The sequence below is a fragment of the Oryza sativa genome, chromosome 2, assembly GCF_034140825.1.
Source record: "Oryza sativa Japonica Group chromosome 2, ASM3414082v1".
In the NCBI taxonomy this organism is placed as follows: Eukaryota; Viridiplantae; Streptophyta; class Magnoliopsida; order Poales; family Poaceae; genus Oryza; species Oryza sativa.
The window spans coordinates 11,745,489-11,766,690 of record NC_089036.1 but is presented as its reverse complement, the minus strand read 5'-3'; the positions used below and the strand labels follow the sequence as shown (position 1 = coordinate 11,766,690).

General features: G+C 47.9%; 1 protein-coding gene across 2 annotated transcripts; it reads right to left on the bottom strand.

Moving 5' to 3' along the window:
* Window positions 1-276: 276 nt before the first annotated feature.
* LOC4329098 (tyrosine aminotransferase) lies at window positions 277-19,948 on the bottom strand. 2 transcript variants are annotated; one of them, XM_066307354.1, is made up of 7 exons: window positions 19,557-19,948; window positions 5,435-5,795; window positions 2,466-2,805; window positions 2,153-2,371; window positions 1,155-1,214; window positions 805-1,054; window positions 277-587 (listed from the first exon to the last, which is right to left on the bottom strand). In XM_066307354.1, exons 2-7 carry the CDS (start codon window positions 5,728-5,730, stop codon window positions 460-462), a joined length of 1,293 nt encoding a protein of 430 aa, XP_066163451.1. In that variant the 5' UTR covers window positions 5,731-5,795; window positions 19,557-19,948; the 3' UTR covers window positions 277-459. The 2 variants fall into 2 exon arrangements, with proteins under 2 accessions (XP_066163451.1, XP_015625984.1); XM_015770498.3 differs by lacking the exon at window positions 5,435-5,795.
* Between the last annotated feature and the right edge of the window lie 1,254 nt (window positions 19,949-21,202).

Genomic DNA, 21,202 nt, shown 5'->3' with positions numbered 1-21,202 from the left:
TTTACCGCTAACTCCGTATCCAAATTTGGGCCTGCACAGGGTTGTCGGCCCACTAGAAGCTACCTCCGTATGCAAAGGCCCACCGAGAGGAAGCGAGATGGCGGAGATCCGATGGTCAGCACGGTGGACGCGTCATCATCATCAGAAATTTGGTGCCCCAAGCTGAACACAGTGTCCAAAAAAATGTTGACTATCTGGACTGATCAACTGGCAACAAAGTTTATCACAAATATATATATGCATGAGCCATATTCATATGAAAAATGCAATGCCTCGTGAACTTAAATTTGATTTCGAATATATAATAACTAATAAGATACACAAGTTCCTCGATTGAGGAATTTGACGACATAATGTGTGCTGATTTAAGTGTCCAACTTGATTCAACTTTATTCTCACATGATGCCGGTTCTACACATCCATGAGTACGGATGCTGAAAGCCTGAAACTATTCACGAGCTAGCTGGCTTCCTTGATTTTACCATGCCTCTTGCAGAAACACTTGGTTCTCTCTAGACCATCCTCTAGTAATTGTGGATCAACCGCGAAGGTTATCCGGAGCCAATTCTTCATCCCTAATCCACTCCCTGCAGTGAATTACATTTACACTGTTTTATTCATCTTCCATTATCTGAAAATACATACTAGTCGCGGCAAAATTCAGACAGAGTAAAATGGTCAGGTCATTCCTGACACTGAAATGCGTTCAGTGACAGAAACACAACCATCAGATGATCTACAGAAACATATCCATAATTTACCAAAACCAGTAAATTAAACTGATGTTCTAATTACTGTAATTACCTGGGCAGATGACCACGGATTCCTCCTTGGCCAGCTTGCTGCAGAAGTCGACGTCGTCCTCTATGCCATCTAGGGAAGACAGGTCCAGCTTCGCCATGACGAACATGGAGCCCTCCGGCTTGTGAGGGCAGGTGATGCAGTCGATCTCCTTGAGCTTCTCGTAGCATATCTCCGCCGCCTTCTTCACCACCCCAAGGGCATTGGTGAAGAACGCATCGTCCGTCTTCGCGAGGATGTCGGGCAATGCTCCCTGCTCGATCGATCATTTCCATGGCGTCATCGTCACAGCTAATTAATTGATCTTCAGAGAAGCGAAGATGCGCGACAACTGAATTTGGATGTGTACTGACCTGAACAAATGTTACGGGATCTACCGAGATGGCTCGGTAGTCAATGACTGAGTCGATGATCTGTGGAGACAGAGAAATGATCCATGAGGTAGTTGATCAAGTTTTTCAAATCAATTGCATTTTGGTCAGTGTTTTAAATAGCGGGCTAAGATATTTAGTGGTTGAACTTCTCAAGCAGCTATAGGTAGGTTCTATTTGTGGGTTGGGGGGGGGGGGGGAGCAACTAGTGAGAATCTGAAGAAGCTCCTAGCTTCTGGATTCTTTAACTATAGCTTCTCGATCAGAATCTGAGTAAAAATATGTATTTTTTAGGAGCTTCTGGTAGCTAGAGATTTTAGGAGAAGCTGTAGCTGCCAAAAGCTCTCCCAAACAATAGTGGACTAAATGAGGCTATAGTAGCTAAATTGTATATGAGAGTAAATAGCTACTCCCTCCGTTTTAGGTTATAAGACGTTTTGATTTTGGTCAAAGTCAAACTGCTTTAAGTGTGACTAAGTTTGAAGAAAAAAATAATAACATTTTTAGCCCAAGATAAATTTATTATGAAAATATATTCAATTATTGATTTAATGAAACTAATTTGGTATTATAAATATTACTATATTTGTCTATAAGTTTAGTCAAACTTTAAATAGTTTAACTTTGACCAAAGTCAAATCGTCTTATAATCTGAAACGGAGGGAGTAGATCCTTCTCAAACAGTTATAACCAGGGATTTAGGGCATGTTTGGTTGGTTATTTAAGCGCCCTCAACTTAACAAGTGTGGCGGACGATTTAAGCGCCACACATTCAATGAAGAAACATGCGGTAGAGTAGTTCATCGCTGTTGAATTTTGTGCGGTAGTCTCAGGTGCAATAAACAAACAAACAGTGGGCTAACTATCTGTGGCACGCCTAACTTGAAGTGCGGCAAGAGGAGGCAACCATCCAATTAACAGGCCCTTAAAACCATGATTCTGGCTAATTGAGAAATTTAGACAGCAAGCAAATTAAGCACCTTCTTGTTCCTGAGGATTCCGTTGGGATCGGTGGCGGCGATCCAGCCGAGGCGCCAGCCGGGCACCATCCACCGCTTGGAGATGCCGCCCAGCGTCATCACCGGCGCCACGTCGCCGAACACCCCCATCGGCACGAACGGCTTGCTCCCGAACGCGAAGTGGTCGTACACCTCGTCGCTGATCACCATTATCCCCAGCTTCCTCGCCGTCTCTGCGATCTAGTACGTACAGATATTAATCCGGTTATGTATTACGATTTGTCATCATCGCCGATCCGAATTGATTTGATCAGATGTATTAATCAATCAAAACCTTGGCGAGGTGGTCGCGGGAGTAGACGCAGCCGCAGGGGTTGTTGGGGTTGACGATGACCATGGCGACGGTGTTGGCGTCGGCGAGGGCCTCGACGCCGGCGAGGTCGACCTCCCACTCGCTGTCGGGGAGGAGGTCGAAGTGGCGGAACTCGAGGCCGCTCAGGGCGGCGCGCGACGCGTACAGCGGGTAGCCGGGCCGCGGGAGCAGCACGTTGGCGCCCGGCGACGCGAGCACGGACATCATGATCTCGACGGCGTGGTTGCAGCCGGCGGTGAGCACCACGTCCGCCGGCGAGACGGCGTAGGGGAGCTCCCGCGACAGGTGCGCCGCCACCGCGCTGCACATATTCAATCAAAGCTAGCCATGAGGACGATATCGACTTCTCTTTAGAGTTCAAACCAATTTCATCTCTTCCTGTCACGAAAGAATTTCTTGAACCGAAACTCAAAAAACAAACAAATATTTGCCCTTATAATATGAGATGCAGGTAACGGATATTTCTCCTTTTCAAGGCAGCCACAAAATTGAGCCCATAACCGTCGGTACTAATTCATGAAATATATTCTATTAGTATGAGATTTATGCGTTTGAAAATCACCTTATAGTATGTAGACAAAGTGCTAATTCCTACCGAAATATATTCTATTACTTCTGAAATTGGAAGGTGACCTGGAAAAATTCTTAAAAATCATGAATTTCAGATGCCTTTGTTACGATGCCAGTCTAAAAAGAAAATCTCAAAATCCCCTCAATCCGCACATGGTTATCTGAAAATTAGTGGGGTGGCATGAAGTCGGCATCGCATCATCGCTCAGATCGGAAATCAAATCAGAAGCTAGCATCTCTGGAGTCTTGACACTGAAATACTACTATTTCTGGACTGATTGATTGGAATCTCATTAGTTAATTACCGACTGATCGATCACTAGTCACCACGCCCTATATCTTTTATTGCCAGTGGCTGGTCAATGGGAAATAATTGAAGAGTCTTATTTATGTTATTTTTTGTCCGCATATTGATTTGATAGTACTATTTGTAGTTGAGCATTTTCTAGGTTGTCCACAGGGCTATGTTACTACTCTGCAGCTGTGTTCTTGGGTGAGCGTTGGAAACCCTCACCTCCCGCACAGAAAACAGCGCAATGGATTTGTGCACGATAAATTAAGTATTAGCTAAAAAAATATTAAAAAATGGGTTAGTATGCTTTTTAAAAGCGACTTTCCTATAGAATTTTTTTTAAAAAATTACACCATTTAATAATTTAAGAAGCATGCGCGTGGAAAAAAAATAGAGGATGGGAACAAGCAGCGCCGAACAGTGTAGACAGTTTGAGAAGGGGTAGAGAATATTAGAAAGATACTGTATGATTAATTGAGTATTAATTATTTTAGATTTCAAAAATAGATTAATGTGTTTATTTAAAGCAACTTTCCTAGAGAAAATTTTTATAAAAAACACACCGTTTAGTAGTTCGGGAAGTGTGCACGCGGTAAACAAGAGAAATCTTCTCTCTATTACCGGCTGCCGAACGCAGGTGCCTGTACATCACTGTTTTAAAAATAATAATATAGCCAACTACTTACTATATAGATATTTATAGTTTATCTCTCAGCTTACTCATATAGTGATTAACTTTTCACTATAAATATATGGCCCACCTATCTTTCCCACATATTTTATTGGTTCCTTTGCCTAAGCTGGCTGTAAAATTACAGCCCGCTTCTCATCTCTCTCCTCTCCTCTCTCATCCACTTCAGCATTCAGTTTTCTTATAGCGCTCTATAAGAAAACGATTTGTGTCAGAGCTTTGTTCTTGTCTTAGGGTGCTTTTATATTCCCTACATTTCGCTTATACAACTTCATTGTTTGGTGCTTTCTTTTATTCTATACGTTTTTCGAAAACTTTTTATATTGATGTTTCTTTTTAGAAAAATCAAATAAACATATTTTTAAGTTTGTAATAGTTAATACTCAATTAATCATGCATCAAAAGTTTATCTTGTTTTGTGCGTCGTCATAAAGCTAAGTTGAACCTCACATTTGAACTAGGCCTTAATTGAAGATACTCTATTTATTTCATATTATAAGACGTTTTAGCCTCTCTTTTTTTTTTGTCTAAACTAACATTCATATGAATTTAGGGCCTGTTTACTTTGATGCCAAAAAAAACCTTACCAAATTAATGCCAAAATTTTGGTATAGTTGACAAAATTTTGGTAAGAATTTCTTATATAGTTACCAAAATTTGGCAGCAAACTAAATGTAGCTATTTTTTTTGACAACTTCATCAAAATTTGGTAAGGTTGAAAATGGCATCAAAGTGAACAGGCCCTTAGAAATATATCTGAAGCACATAAATAGATCCATGGATGATTGTATTTAAAACTAAAATGGCTTACAATGTGAAATAGAGAAAGTACTTATTTGCACATGGAGGATAATTAGCACTTCATGTTCCAGTTGGAATGATTCAAGAGGAGATAGAAAGATAGGTATAGAGAGGTAGTTTGAGTTGTTGGAATGTTTTTATTTAGAGAATAAAATACACTCCTAAAATCAGGCTGATTGAGTAGTGACTTCTTTAGTCTAAAATATTATCTTCTGATGAAAACCATAGAAAAGATTGATTTCATTGAAGAAATATTATCGTATATAAAATTATATGATATGCGATTTTTTCTATAATAAATTAAATCAAACATTAATTATGTAGCTAGCTAGTGTCTACTCCTCTGTCATAAAATTTAGCTATTTCTCTTTTTTTTTCATGTGATTAATTGAGTTCGGCCTTGAAATTCTGTAAAAATATATGTACAATGTACCCTATGCTAAAGTGTGTGCTAATTTATATATATAAATTTGAATATTTGGCCAAAATTCACCACGCGTATTCACATTTTTCACACGATATTTCATCCAAGAAAAACGTATGATCTGTCATCCACTTTTGCACGCGACGACGTACCTGCACGCCGGGGCGATTCCTACGGCGGGGGAGTAGTAGTTGTACTTGCCGGAGGCGGCAGCGGCGGCGACGGCGTCCGTGGCGGCGGGCGCGGCGCGGAAGCACGCGAACGCGGAGGGGTCGCCGTGGGCGAGTGGCGCCACGGGCCGCGCGTCGCCGCTCCCGTCGAGGCAGCGGTAAATCCGTGTCACGGCCGCGCGGATGCTCTGCGACCCCGCCACCGCCAGCGCCGGGTTCGCCGCGCCGAACCGCCACCCCGCCGTCTCGCCTTCGCCGCCGGCGCCGCCGCTCTCCATGGTGGTGGAGCAGAGCAGGGGAGAAGACCAGAAGAGGGTGGTGTGCGTACAGCGCGTGTCACAATCTGTTTCAATTCTTTGTAGTTTTTGTAAGTAGGGATCAAATTTGACCCATATTGCTGGAATTTTTTAAGGATCTCGAGATGATCAATCTTGTTGGGGGCGATCATGTCCTTGATCAATTTAATAATACACTACTTGTCAATTAACTGATTCTATGATTAACTTATGGTGTTAGAGCATATTCTTCAGCACAAAATTTACATGGGCAATGCTCCGAGTGCTGGTATGACCATGATGCTTCAGATTGACGTGTCATGTGTGCCAACGTGCCATTAACACAAGCAATGTGTATTTTTTAAAGGTAATGTATTCTAAAATTACATTTAGCCTCTACGTCTAAACACGTGCATAGAGAAAAGAAACAAGAAAATTAAGACGATACGAACGTATCGACCTGCATTACAATAATGTCATTTTAAGGGAAGTGGAGAGTTTCATTTCACGGTTACCAAGAGTGTCATGTCATCTAATGAGATTTGAATTGATGAATGAAATAAGATCTCTAACATAGAATTTCATTTTGCAATTTCGTAGGTTCATCATAACATTTAATAGCAATACATGGGATTGGATGAGATTAAACTTTTTATCTCTCTTTATAATTATATTGTCATGTCACCAAATCTGCTAATATGGTACTCCCTCCGTTTCAAGTTATAAGACGTTTTAACTTTGATCAAAGTCAAACTGCTTAAACTTTGATCAAGTTTATAGGAAAAAGTAATAACATTTTCAACTCAAGACAAATTTATTATGAAAATATATTTAATTATTGATTTGACGAAACTAATTTAGTATTATTAATATTACTATATTTGTCTGCAAACTTAGTCAAATTTAAAATAGTTTAACTTTGACCAAAGTCAAAACGTATTGTAACCTGAAACGGAAGGAGTATGCTATTTATTGAGAATAGAACTCCTGTATGAAACTACTATTGGGATTGGCCTAAGTTGCTATCTTATAACACCTTTTAGAACGAACTGTCATTAACCAACCTAACTATTAGTGCGTTATTTTTCTCCACACATTTTTATCACCTACTCCCTCCATAAAACAAATAAAATAAATTCAAATCCTGGTTATGAAACTGGATAAGTATTTGTTCAGGTTCATAGCGAGGATTTAATTCTTCCTGTGATGGAAGGTATAATTTATTATATTTTTGTTACAGTGATTTTCGGAGATTCGTTTCACTCAATGTTAATCAACATTGAGTGGTAGTACGAACTAAGCACTGGAACCTTCCGTTTTAGCAAGTTCCAGTGGTAACTTATCAAATCTGATAATAGAAGCAGTGATATGCAATTTCTCTTAGAATATCTGGTTCTCCAAACAACCTAGATTCTTACCCAATCTCTAAGAATCTATAGTTATATAAAAAATAAACTAGAAATCAGAAACTGTATTGCTACCAACCAACTACATCTTAGAATCTTAACCTATTCCAAATAAAACCGTAGATTAAAAAGGGCACAACAAACCAACAATTTGATAGAAGCATGGCTATGTGTTAATTAACAAGAGCATGGCAAACCAACAATTTAAACCAAGTATTTGCAGGGATAAGAATTGTTAAGTGGCAACCGAGCAAGAGCATGGCAAACCAACCATTTGAACTAAGTGCTTCAGTGATAGGGAAGGGGAAATGTAATGCTCATTATCCAAGCAAATTTTACTGAAACACGACTCCAATACAACGGTCTTGCTTTCGTATTCGTTACGCGTAAAATTTTCGAGTTCGACTTCTAAACAGTTTTAGTTCGTACCACTAGTACAGAAAAGATTTTTCCATACAGGCATTTTGATTTCTCTGTGCGGTTATCCGGCACCCTGTAGCCGGCTGTCTGCGAAAATTAATATTTTCGCGTGCGGGTGGGTCGACCGCACGGGATAATCGATTATCCCATACGGTTGTGTTATACTGCCCGCACGGACCAAAAAAACCAAAAATAAAAAACAAAAGGAAAAATCGCTCGAGCGCCACCGCCTCGCTCCAAAAAAACCAAAAATAAAAAAAGGAAAAATCGCTCGAGCGCCACCGCCTCGCCGCTCCCCGCCGCGCCCGGCCACCCCGGCGTTGCCGGCCGAGTTGCCGTCGTCCTCCTCCGCTTCGCCTTCCTCCTCGACCACCGTGACTAGCTTGGCACCGAGCGTGGCCATGCCGGACAGGAAAGACGCCACCGACAGGAAAGACGCCACCGAGCCGGTGGAGCGTCTGATGGTGGTGGTGGCCGCGGCTTGGTGGAGAACGTAGTTGGCGACGAGCGGGGTGGGAGCGTTGAGGAGCCCCAGGCCGCCGCCGCGCCCGGCCGCCGCCGCCTCGGCCTGGCCGCCGCTGTTACGCTCGGCAGCCGTCTCGCCCAGGATGCCGCCGCGCCCAGGCCACCGCCTCGCCTAGCCGCCACCTTGGCCCGGCTGCCTCGCCCAGCCGCCGCCGTCGCGCCCGGCCCCCGCCTCGCCCAGGGGAGGGGGAGGAGGAGGGGAATCTGGCCGGGGAGGAGGGTGGGAAGCCGACCGGTTGAGGGGTTGAGAAGAGGTTGAGAAGAGATAAGGTAGAGAGAGAGAGGTGGGAGCCGGTTGAGAAGAGATAAGGTAGAGAGCCGGTTAGGTGGGAGTGGTTGAGGGAGAATAAAAGGGAAAAAGGAGGAGAGAGATAGGAAAAAATTGAAGTGGGTGAGAGGGAAAGGAGGGAGGAATATCCCGTGCGGTTGGGATAGGACGTCCGCACGGGAAAATCGATTTTTCCCATGCGGACGACACCCCAGCGCCGGTTCCCTATTTTTCCGTGTGGTTCCACTTACAGACCGCATGGAAAAAAAAGGGGGGGCGTCCAGGAAAATCAATCGTGTAGTAGTGTACTAACAAATTAGATAAATTATGCTATAGGTCATCGTGACTTTATGGTTTTAGCTATAGGGCACCACGCGGAGTGACTTTGGGGAAGATACTCTTAAAAGTTAGATATTCGCTGGTAGACACCGCACCCATTAAAATAATAATTTTTAGTTTAAGAGAAGAGAGAAATCACGTGAAAACTCTGAAATGCCCTTGGGCCCATATGTCAGATCTGTAATCTCTCTATCTCTATCTCTTTCTCATGTGCCTCTATCTCTTTCTCAAGCACACGCGCATGAGAAGAGGAAGAAGAAGGGGAAAACGAGGCCTCGTGTGCTTGAGAAAGAGATGATATAGAGAGATTACAAATCTGACATGCGGGCCCAAGAGCATTTCAGAACTTTCACGCGATTTCCCTCTACTCTTTAACGGGAAATTATTATTTTAATAGGTGCAGTGTCCACCGGTAAATATCCAACTTTTGAGAGTGCTCCCCCAAAAGTCACTTCGCGCGTTGTCCTATAGCTAAAACCACAAAGTCACGATGTACTGTAGCAAAATTTGCCAACAAATTAATAAGGTGATACGATACTTTGCTACTGGTTCTTGCTTGGTTGCTATGTACCATTTTTGTGAAAATAGTCAACTTTTAACTTCCTTAAATATATTTTTGATCTGTATATTTTTGATCTGGTTTATATCTTAGATGGTGTTTAGTAAGGCTCCAATTCCTGGATTTAACTCAAGAGCTGAGAATAAAGTGGAGTTATGAAGCAACCTAAACACAACTCCACTTCTTTAATTTATTTTGCAAGAGCACTTCAACCAACTATACTTTTATTTTGGGTGGAGATGAAACTGTTTGGCTGGACTCCAACTCCAAAAAACCAGATATAACGACTATTCTAACTTTTAAAACCGGTGCAAACCGGATATAACGACAAGGAATAAGTTCACTGGAGGTCCCTTAATTTAACAGCGAGATTTTTTAAGGCCCCTTAACCACAAAACCAGAAATCTTCACCCCTAAACTATACAAAACCGTTCATCGGAGGTCCCTCGGCAGTATTTTTGCCCGGTTTTACTAACGTGGCATCCTAGTCAGCAATTTTTTTTTAAAAGTACTTGGGCCCACATGTCAGCTGCATATTCTCTTTTCTCTTCTCTTCTTTGGAGAGGCGGGCAGATGCGGGTGCGGCGACCGGCGGCGGTGCGGGCGTGGCGGGGCGTGGGAAAGAAGCAGGAGAAGAGGAGAGGAGGCGGGCCCGGAGCGGGCGCGGTAGGCGGCGAGCGGCGCGGAGCGAGCTGCGAGTTGCCACTCAGGTCGAGCTTGAGTAGCTGCGTGAGGTCGCCAATCGGCCAATGGCGGATGGAACCACGACGGAGCTCAACATCACGTCGGCGAACATGTTGCCGTTGAGGAATATCTCAGCCAAGGTGTTGCAGTTGGTCAGGTTGTCCAAGAACTCCCAGGCGCCGCCATCATCGGTCGGCGTACGGCTCCGACGAGATGGACGCCCCGCTCCTGTGAAGCCTCCCCTCCCTGGGGCGGGGGCTCCTCTCATCGTCTCCCACGCCCGCGCGGATGCTCTCCGCGGCAACGTCCGACGCCCTCGTCAAGATCAAGCCAGGCGAGATAAGCATGGTCTCCGGCATCCCCAAGGAGCACCTCCGCCGCAAAGTGCTTCTTTGGACTTACTCTGATTTATGTAGTGTCGATAGATTCGCTAGCCCTCGCAGATCCGTGTGGGAATCGCTCGAGATGTCTTGGTTTGGTGGGTTCCTTTGGTTGTTACTCGGGTTAGGGATAGAGCCTGGAGGTGTCGAGTCGTGAACTTGTTGGAATTAATAGATGGGCTAAGGCTCATTCGAAGATTAATTCTTTGGAAAATCACAAAAGCCCACCTCATGGGATGGCATGCATGTGGAGTTTAGTACCACCTTGCTTATTCTAGGAGAGGGGGACCTCCTTAAAAGGGAGGATGCCCTCCTAGCCACTTAAAGCATGTGTGGTGGAGAGAAGAGGGGAAACACACGCGCGCGCTCGCTGGCCTGGCCTGGCAGGGCAGGCGGCGCACGTGCACGACGTACGCGTCGAATGGTCCGCAAAATTGGCTCCTCACCCTTGTGCAGATGCAGCCTCCTTTTGCAGTTTTGTTTTGCTGCGGGATTCGGATTTGTTTTGTTTTGGAAACATTCCAAAAAATCCGGTGTGTGAAAACGGCATGGAATCCGGATAGGTTACGCGTGACTTATCCGGTTCGGTTTACGCGGACGCCCTGATCAGGCGATCTATCTCTATATAAACCGAGCCGCTGCCTTCACGCAACACACGCGAAATCAATCTAGGGTTTGCCTCCTACTCTGTACTGCGCCGTCGCTCGTAGACTACTCCATCCCGCTCGCCGGCGTGCACCGGCAATCGGGAGAGCAGGTCTCCGGAACCTCTGCCTTCGATGTCCTGCACCGGGAGAAGGTAGCAATAAGGTTTTTGGGAAGCGCTTCGCGCGACTGCTCCCTGTTCGTTCGCGACGGCTCGTCTTCCTCTTCGCTCGCGTGCTTCGCGCCTTCGTAGACGCTCGCAACTGCGAGTAGTTCCTGCCGAGCAACCGGTCTTTCCGCCACCTCGGTATGTGTTCAACATGTTGCGCATATTTGATCTGTTCAGGTTTTACTGCTTAGTTTACATGTGTAGATCTAATGATGCGTTCAATCTAGTTTACATCTGCAATGTCATGATTTATTTATGGAATAAATTAAATCATTATGTGCTTATAATTTCAACAATCCAAAAACCTTATTATAGGCGCTGTGATTTTACTATGGCTGGTTTTGCCGATGCACTGAGGCCGGATAAATTCACCGGTGTGCACTTTAAGAGATGGTAGATCAGGGTCACTCTGTGGCTGACGGCTATGAAATGCTTCTGGGTGAGTATTGGCAAACCTGAAGGAATTCTTACTGCTGATCAGCAGAAGCAATTCGAGGAAGCCACTCTTTGTGGGATGCATTCTTAGCGTTCTTGACGATCGTCTGGTCGAGGTGTATATGCATATGACCGACGCTAAGGAGTTGTGGGATGCACTGAATACTAAATTCGGTGCTACTGATGCTAGCAATGATCTGTATATCATGGAGCAGTTTCATGACTACAAGATGGCTGACAACCGTTCTGTAGTTGAACAGGCTCATGAGATACAAACCATGGCTAAGGAACTTGAACTCCTTAAGTGTGTCTTACCCGACAAATTTGTGGCTGGGTGCATTATTGCGAAACTACCTCCATCATGGAGAAGTTTCGGTACTGCACTCAAACACAAGAGATAGGAATACTCCGTTGAGGGGTTGATAGCGTCTCTTGATGTTGAGGAGAAAGCTCGGGAAAAAGACGCCGCGTCTAAGGGCGATGGTGGGCAGTCTAGTGCCAATGTTGTGCATAAGGCCCAGAACAAGAGCAAGGGGAAATACAAAGCTCAACAGACCACCAACTTCAAGAAGCAGAAGAAGAACAACAATCCTAACCAGGATGAGAGGACTTGCTTTGTGTGTGGGCAACCTGGTCATCTGGCTAGGAAGTGTCCACAGTGCAAGGGGATGAAGGCACCTGCAGGGCAGACTTCTAAGTCTGCTAATGTGACCATTGGCAACACTGGAGATGGGAGCGGGTATGGTAATTTACCTACTGTTTTTTCAGTTAATCAGTCTACTAATTGGTGGGTTGATACTGGGGCCAATGTACATGTTTGTGCTGACATCTCATTGTTTTCTTCTTATTAGGTCGCACGGGGTTCCACCGTCCTAATGGGGAATGGGTCACATGCTTCTGTTCATGGTGTTGGCACGGTAGATCTGAAGTTTACTTCGGGAAAGATCGTGCAGCTGAAGAACGTGCAGCATGTCCCTTCTATCGACAGGAATCTTGTTAGTGGCTCCCGTCTAACTAGAGACAAATTTAAGTTGGTTTTTGAGTCTAATAAAGTAGTCGTGTCTAAACATGGATATTTTAATGGTAAAGGTTATGAGTGTGGAGGCCTGTTCCGCTTTTCCCTTTCTGATTTCTGCAATAAGTCTGTGAACCATATTTGTGGCAGTGTGGATGATGAGGCTAATGTTTGGCACTCACGTTTATGTCATATTAATTTTGGCTTGATGTCTCGGCTTTCCAGCATGTGTTTAATTCCTAAGTTTTCCATTGTCAAAGGTTCTAAGTGCCATAGGTGTGTGCAATCGAAGCAACCTCGCAAGCCTCACAAGGCTGCCGAGGAGAGAAACTTGGCACCAATAGAACTCCTACATTCAGATCTTTGTGAAATGAATGGGGTGTTGACGAAGGGTGAAAAACGATATTTCATGACGTTGATTGATGATGCTACTAGATTTTGCTATGTGTACTTGTTGAAAACGAAAGACGAGGCTCTAGACTATTTTAAAATTTATAAGGCAGAAGTTGAAAATCAACTTGACAGAAAGATAAAAAGGCTTAGGTCTGATCGTGGTGGAGAGTTTTTCTCGAATGAGTTTGACTTATTTTGTGAGGAACATGGCATCATACATGAGAGGACGCCTCCCTATTCTCCCGAGTCTAATGGGATTGCTGAAAAGAAGAACCGCACACTGACTGACTTGGTGAATGCCATGTTGGACACCGCGGGACTACCTAAGGCATGGTGGAGGGAGGCATTGTTGACCTCAAATCATGTGTTAAACAGAGTTCCTAACAGAAATAAGGACAAAACACCATATGAGATATGGATTGGGAGAAAACCATCACTTTCTTATTTGCGTACATGGGGGTGCTTGGCGAAAGTCAATGTACTAATAACGAAGAAGTGCAAACTTGGACCTAAGATTGTGGACTGTGTCTTTCTGGGATATGCTCATCATAGCATTGCCTATAGATTTTTAATAGTTAAATCCGAGGTACCGGACATGCATGTTGGTACAATTATGGAGTCTCGTGATGCTACCTTCTTTGAGAGCTTTTTCCCAATGAAGGATACACATAGTGGTTCGAGGCAACCCTCTGAAATAATTCCCAGTTCAATCACACCACCAGAACAAACTGAACATACACATGAACATGTCTCTGAGGAGGATGTCAGTGAAGCTCCTCGAAGGAGTAAGAGACAAAGGACGGCTAAGTCATTTGGTGATGATTTCACTGTGTACCTCGTGGATGACACTCCTAAGTCAATTTCAGAAGCATATGCATCTCCTGATGCAGACTACTCGAAGGAGGCTGTCCATAGTGAAATGGATTCCATTATCGCTAACGGGACTTGGGAGGTGACAGAGCGACCCTATAGGTGTAAACCTGTGGGGTGCAAGTGGGTGTTCAAGAAGAAGCTTAGGCTTGACGGTACTATTGAAAAGTATAAGGCTCGGCTTGTTGCTAAGGGCTATACTCAAAAAGAAGGCGAAGATTTCTTTGACACTTACTCACCTGTTGCTAGATTGACCACAATTCGTGTGCTACTTTCCCTAGCAGCCTCACATGGTCTTCTCGTTCATCAAATGGACTTCTCGTTCATCAAATGGACGTTAAGACAGCTTTTCTTAATGGAGAGCTGGATGAGGAGATCTATATGGATCAATCTGATGGGTTTGTAGTTGAAGGTCAAGAAGGCAAAGTGTGCAAATTGTTGAAGTCTTTGTATGGTCTGAAACAAGCTCCTAAGCAATGGCATGAGAAATTTGACAAAACATTGACATCTGCAGGCTTTGCAGTCAATGAGGCAGATAAATGTGTGTACTATCGCCATGGTGGGGGTGAGGGAGTTATTTTGTGCTTGTATGTTGACGACATACTGATATTTGGAACAAACCTTGAGGTGATAAATGAGGTTAAATCATTCTTGTCTCAAAATTTTGATATGAAGGATTTGGGAGTAGCTGATGTTATCTTAAACATTAAGCTAATTAGAGGTGAGAATGGGATTACACTCTTGCAGTCTCCGGAACCTCTGCCTTCGACGTCCTGCACCGGGAGAAGGCGGCAATAAGGTTTTTGGGAAGCGCTTCGCGCGACTGCTCCCTGTTCGTTCGCGACGGCTCGCCTTCCTCTTCGCTCGCATGCTTCGCGCCTTCGTCGACGCTCGCAACCGCGAGTAGTTCCTGCCGAGCAACCGGTCTTTCCGTCACCTCGGTACGTGTTCAACATATTGCGCATATTTGATCTGTTCATGTTTTACTGCTTAATTTACATGTGTAGATCTAATGATGCGTTCAATCTAGTTTACATCTGCAATGTCATGATTTATTTATAGAATAAATTAAATTATTATGTGCTTATAATTTCAACAGAACTCGTGGTACAGACTAAAGTGCTATCGCTAGTTGACGTTCGAATCGTGGAGTAGATAGAAATGCGAATTCGGTGATGAAGTTTTACACTTGTATGGTTTGAACTGCGTTTAGAACTTGGGAGGAATGTGCTGGTCCACGTGCGCCCACGTCGATCGGCTGGGAGCTCCCCACAGAACACGTTGTTCGCGAGTGCGAGACCTTGCAACGACGTCATGTTGAAGAAACTCGGCGGGATCTCTCCGGTGAGGCTGTTCTGCGACAAGGCTAACATGCGGAGCGCCGGGAGGTGTGACAAGCCGTCGGGGATGGAACTTCCCAGAAGGTTCTGGTCGAACTCGAGCTGCACGATCTTCGTGAGGTTCGCCAGCGATGGCGGGAAGTGGCCGGAGAGCGAGTTGTGGCTGAGCTGGAGCACCGTGAGATTCGGCAACGCGTCAAGCCACCGTGGAATGCCGCCGACGATCGAGGTTGTTGTTTTTGAGGTACGCGACGTCGAGGGCGGTGCAATTGTGGAGCGCGTCAGGTATCTCGCCGGCGAACGCGTTGTCGCATAGGCTGAGTGTAACGCCTCGATTTTCGTTCGGGTTTAAAAAATCATTTAATAATGCATTTTCTAGAAATTAAATAAAAGTTAAACCAATTTAATCAAGTGGAATTATGGAGGGAATTAAAATTTCCTTTAAAAATCATTGGCCGGGAATATTCTGTAATATTCTTTGTGCCCTAATGTACTCTCTAGAATTTTCCGTGAGTTTTCGGAGCTCAAGAAATAATTTTAAAAGCACCAAGTTCATTTTAACCAACTAAATAAAAAGAAAAACAATTAAAATCCCCCTTCCTCTCTTTGGGCCATTTTCGGCCCAACTCTTCCTTCTCTCCCGCGGCCCGCGCGCCCCTTTTCTCTCCCTCTCGGGCCGGCCTCCTCCCTCGGCCCGCTCGGCTCTCTCTCCCTGAAGTCTGCTTTACCTCCCTCACCCGTTTTCCCATCTCTCTCTCCCCAACAGGTGGGACCCGAGGCCCCACCTGTCATCTTCTTCCCCAACCTCCCGTCGCCCCAACTGCCGCCATGGCCGCCGGTTTCACCCCACGACGCCGCGGCTCCCGCGCTCCACCCCGCCCCACGAGCGCGTGAAATCGATCCCCTCCACCTCCTCCACCTTTCCCCCCACTCTCCCCGCGAAAATCGGCGCCGGTTAACCCCTCCACCACTCCACGTCGGCGCCCCACTTCGCCGGCCGATTCCGCCACGTCCGGCCTCGATCCCGCCTTCCTGAGCCCACAAAAAGCACCCCCGTGCTCCCCTCGTCCATTTCCCCTTGTTTCCCGGGCCCGGCACTCTCTCCCTCGCTCTCCCCACGCCGCTCCCGCGCGCCGCCACACTCCGGCGAACTCCGGCCGCCGTTTCCCGTCGCTAGGGTCGCCGCCGCACTGCTCCGCCGCCAGCGCTGGCTTTGCCACCTCAAGGGCACGCTCAGCCGCCGTTTCTTCCTCCCCTTCCACCACGCGAACCACCTCTCCACCGTGCTCCCTCTCTCCATCGGTCCCCGGCGTGCTCCGGCCACCTCTAGCCGCCGCCCTAGCCACTGCCGCGCCGCGCCGTTTGCGCCGCCGGCTTCTCCGTGCCTCGCCGCACCCCGGCCTCCGCTCCGTTTCCCTATTTAATCGCCGCAACCACCCTTCCACAGTGCATCCCAAGCCACCTCCACCCTACGCCGCCGGGCCGCCGTTCCGCCTTCGTCCCGAGGAGCGCCGACGCCGAGCTCCCCCGCTTTTCCCCGCCCCTCGTCGTCGCGTCCTTGGTGAGCTCCTCCTCTCCCTCCTTGCCTCCCTCCTCTGTCTCCCGTGCGTGCTGCCGCGCCGGTGGCCGCCGCCGGCGACCACCGGGCCGTGCGTCGCCGCCGTTAGGTCGGCCGGCCGGCTTGTCGCCGCCCCGCTCGCCTAGGCCGCCCGGATCCCCTTGCCGCGCCGCGCCGCCGCTTTCCCGCGTGCGTCGGCCGTCGCCGCAGGAGGCCGCGCCGCCGTGAGCCGTTGCTCGGCCGGGCCGGCCTAAGCTGTGCCCGTGCTCAGCCGCGCCACCCCGTGGCCGCCCGATCAGCTCGGGCTGATCTGGGCCGTCGGTTCCCGTGGACCGGCAGTGGACCACCCCGTGGTCCCAGTTCACGGTGGACCACTCCCTTGCCCGCTGTCATGTGGGGCCCGCTTGTCGGCGCCGCTGCCCTTTGATGACGCCAGCAGGAGCCTTTTCCTTTGATAAAATAATTAACAATTGCACAATAATTCGTTAATAATTCTAGAAATTCATTTAAATGGCTCAAAACTTCTAAAATTCATATCTAATTCATTCAAACTCCGAATTGAGCCATTCAACTTGCAAAATTCATCTAAAATTGAGCTCTACATGTTTGTTTACTTTTTATGTACTGTTTCCTTGGTTTTTATTAGAGTTTTTCCTCGTTTTGCGTGCCTGCGTGTAGAATCCGTCATTTCGGAAGATCACGGTCGCAAGGATAAGAGTTCGGAAGATTGTTTGAAGAAGCAAGGCAAGTCACACATTCCCCTTGAGCATGTTGATTCCAATTTATAAATGTTTTACTGTTTGCAAATAAATATGCATATTTTGCTAATTACATGGGGTCAGGGTTTTACCTATCTGCTCGCTTGTGCCATATTTACTTGATATATGTCCTTTGTCAACATTGGGTAATAAATCGACTAGCTCATGTTACTTATGTGACCTAGCTAGAACTATATGCTTAGCCATGCTTAATTACCACTAGCTCAGTTGATGGGATAATTACCGTATTAGACCTTTTAGTATCAGAATGAGCTGCGTGCTCGAGACATCTGGCCATGCTTCATGGTCGTAATTATCCAACTAAAATGCGACTGAATGGTGGGCTGTGGGTGCATGGTTTTGCTGGTCGCACCCATGGCAGTTAAGGACGGCTGGGCAACGGCTGGGCTTGTAGTGTAGCTTTCCTCTAGTCGACGCATCCAGGCAAGGGTGGGCGTGATGGAGCGGGGCGGGCCCTGCGACGGCCTCTGTCGCTTCCGGATTCACCTAGGCACGAGAGGGGACTGCCCGTTGCCCGATGGGGATGGGGGTGAAACCTGAGGTGTGGTGTGCTTGGCTAGAGTGGGTTATGCGAAGGGTCCTGTCACGGCCTCTTTCCGGTATGTCGTGGTGGCATGTCGGCGCACGGAAACGTGTCGTGGGGCTGTGTCATGTGGGTACAGTTGTACACCTCTGATCAGAGTAAAGTTATTCGAATAGCCGTGCCCGCGGTTATGGGCGGTCGACCAGATTCACCGTGATTAGTCCCATCTTAATAAATCGACCCAATACACTGTAGTTCAGGTGGGTTGGTTGGGCCTGTTCAACGTGGTGTAGCGTTGATCAGTGGAGATTTAATGTTACTTTAATTACTCAACAGTTTTACTGTTTTGCTCAATAAAATGTTTTACAACCGCCTTTATGCAAATAGCCACAAACCATCCTTGTATCCCCTTGCACATCTGCATCGTTAGTGTGGCTTGCTGAGTACGGTGGTTATACTCAGTCTTGCTTTTATTCTCCCTTTTCAGAAGTGTTGTGTTTCTGAGCTGAAGATGGAGTTAGAGGACCAAGTCTCAGACCCCAGTTGAGTTTTGCCTGTGGAGTGGAGCTGAAGCCCCGCTAGGATCGCCTTTTTCCGCTGCTGTCGTTCTGTTTCGGTGTGAGGACTAAGTGCCTCTTCCGTAAGTATTTTACGCTTTATTTACATTTAGAACTGTATATTACTTGTCGTTTTGTGTACCCTGGCTGGTCCTGGACAGGGATTTAATACGAAAAATAGTCTGAAAATTTGGGTTAAATTTCTGGGCGTGACACTGAGATACCACATCCGCCGGAGCCAGCCGAGGCCATCGGCGATGCTCCCGGAGAAGGCGTTGGAGGTGAGGTTGATGAGTAGCTCGAGCTACGTGAGGTTGGCGACGGCCGGTGAGAGCTCACCGGCGAGGCGGCTCATGGACACGTCCAGCGACGTGACACGCCCCGCTGCCCACTTCTCTGCCCGCGGCCGCGCTCGCGCCCGCCTCCACTCCGCTGCCGCGCTCGCCCTCCACTGCTCCGCCTGCCGCCGCCTCCCTCGCTGAAGAAAAGGAGAGAGGAGAGAAAAGAGAAGAGAAGAAAAAGAAAAAGAGAAGAAAAAAATGTACAGCTGACATGTAGGCTCCACATACTTTTTAAAAATTTATTTGCTGACTAGGATGCCACGTCAGCGAAACCACCCATATATACTGCTTAGGGACCTTGAGTGAACGGTTTTGTATAGTTTAGGGGTGGAGATTTCTGGTTTTGTGGTTAAGGGACCTCAAAAATCTCGCTGTTAAGTGGAGGGACCTCCGGTGAACTTATTCCTCACGACAATGATAGTACTGAGAGTGATATTTGCTAGGTCCAAAGGCCAGAAGCAGCGTAGCTAGCTATAGTACTTGGTAGCTTGGGCCCATGTATGTAACTTGGGCCTGGACTTCTTTCGTCCCGAGCCTTCTAATCCAGCCCAAGAGTAAATGACAGTAAGCAACGGCAGCAAAAAGTACACTACCTGAGTAAACGGATAAGGAAAACAATGTACCTGCACGCCTCCGCGATTCCGGCGGCCGGCGCGTAGCTGTTGTGCGCGCCGGAGGCGGCGGCGGCGACGACGGCGCCCGTGGCCGCCGGCGCCGCGCGGAAGCACGCGAACGCGGCGGGGTCGCCGTGTCCGAGCGGCGCCACGGACCGCGCGTCGCCCCTGTCGAGGCAGGCGTACACCCGGTACACCAGCGCGCGGATGCTCTGCGACCTCGCCGCCTCCATCGCCGGGTTCGCCGCCCCGAACCGCCACGCCGCCGCCGACGCGTCGCCGCCGCCGTTCTCCATGAGCACACCTACAGCGAGCGATGCGTGCTGCTTGTGAGAGTAGTGCGAGTGTTTGGCTAAGGAATGGGAGGTGTGGCAGCGACCAAAGCCGTGTGCAATGCGGACAGGGAGCCGTGTCGCTACAGCTTGATGGATGATTTGATTTGATCGCGTCGCATCAGCGTGCGGTGACAGTGAGTATTCTTGGAAGTATCTGCTTTGTTATGTTATGACAATGATCTGTACCAAATTCAACAGTCAAGATTAGTAATCGTGCTGCTCCTACAATACCTAGGACGCACCAACGATTTTTCTCTTTCTCGTACCGTGAAAAGAACACTGTCGGGTACAGAAAGTACTGTCACAGACGCTACTTCATCTCTTTCATATAAAATCTGACACATCATAATACTATAAATTATAAGTGCAAGTAGGTCACCTGTGAACCCACTTATAGCTTAAAATAAGCGAGTTCACGTGTTAGTTTAGCCTATAAGTGAGTTTTCACAGATAGCCGCTTGCACCCTTACTATGAATCTAGACATATCTTTGGCCCTGTTTAGTTCCATGGGCTAATGTTTAGCCCTCACCTTTAGCCTCAAATTAGCCCTCAAGGATCCAAACAAGTAGGCTAATTTTGAGCTAATGTGAATTAGCCCCTTCAAGAGGTGCTAAGAGCATATCCAACAGCCTCTCTATCCCACTCTCAGCCAAATTCTAGCCATTCTAGCCAAAAAGGGTACTCCAACAGCCTCTCCAACCGGATGGCTAAGCCATCCGGCTGGCCAAAACCCTCTCTCCACTAGCCAAATTTAGCCACTCTATTTGGCTGGCCAATGGTGGGTCCCACACAGCCAAACTCTTCCATAGCTCCATCCCCACACGGGCAACCAGGGAGAGGCACGGGAGGAGCACGAACAGAGGACGAGCACGGCGACCGCCGGCCTTCGATCGCCACCGCATGGCCCGCCAGCCGCCTCCGCTCGCCGCCTCCGCGCGGCGGCGCCACCCGCCGCCTCCGCTCGACGCGGCCGCCGGTCTCCGCGCGGTTCCGGTGCCGCCCGCCGCCCCGCGCGGCGCCGCGCGCCGCCTCGGCTCGCCGCGGCCGCCGGCCTCCGCGCGGCGCCGCCGCCCGCCGCCTCCGCCCTCCGTGGCCCCCGGCCTCCGCGCGGCGCCGCCGCCCGCCACCTCTGCGTGCCGCGGCGGCCGGCCTCCGCGCGGCTCCGTGCAGCACCATGCCCGCCGCCTCCGCCCGCTGCGGCCGCCGGCCTCCGCACGACGCTGCCCGCCGCGGCCCCTGAGGCTCGGCGTCGTCGCCCCTGAGGCTCGGCGCCGTCGCCGCTCGTTGTTCTCCGCCGGAGAGGATGCAGTACAGCTGGA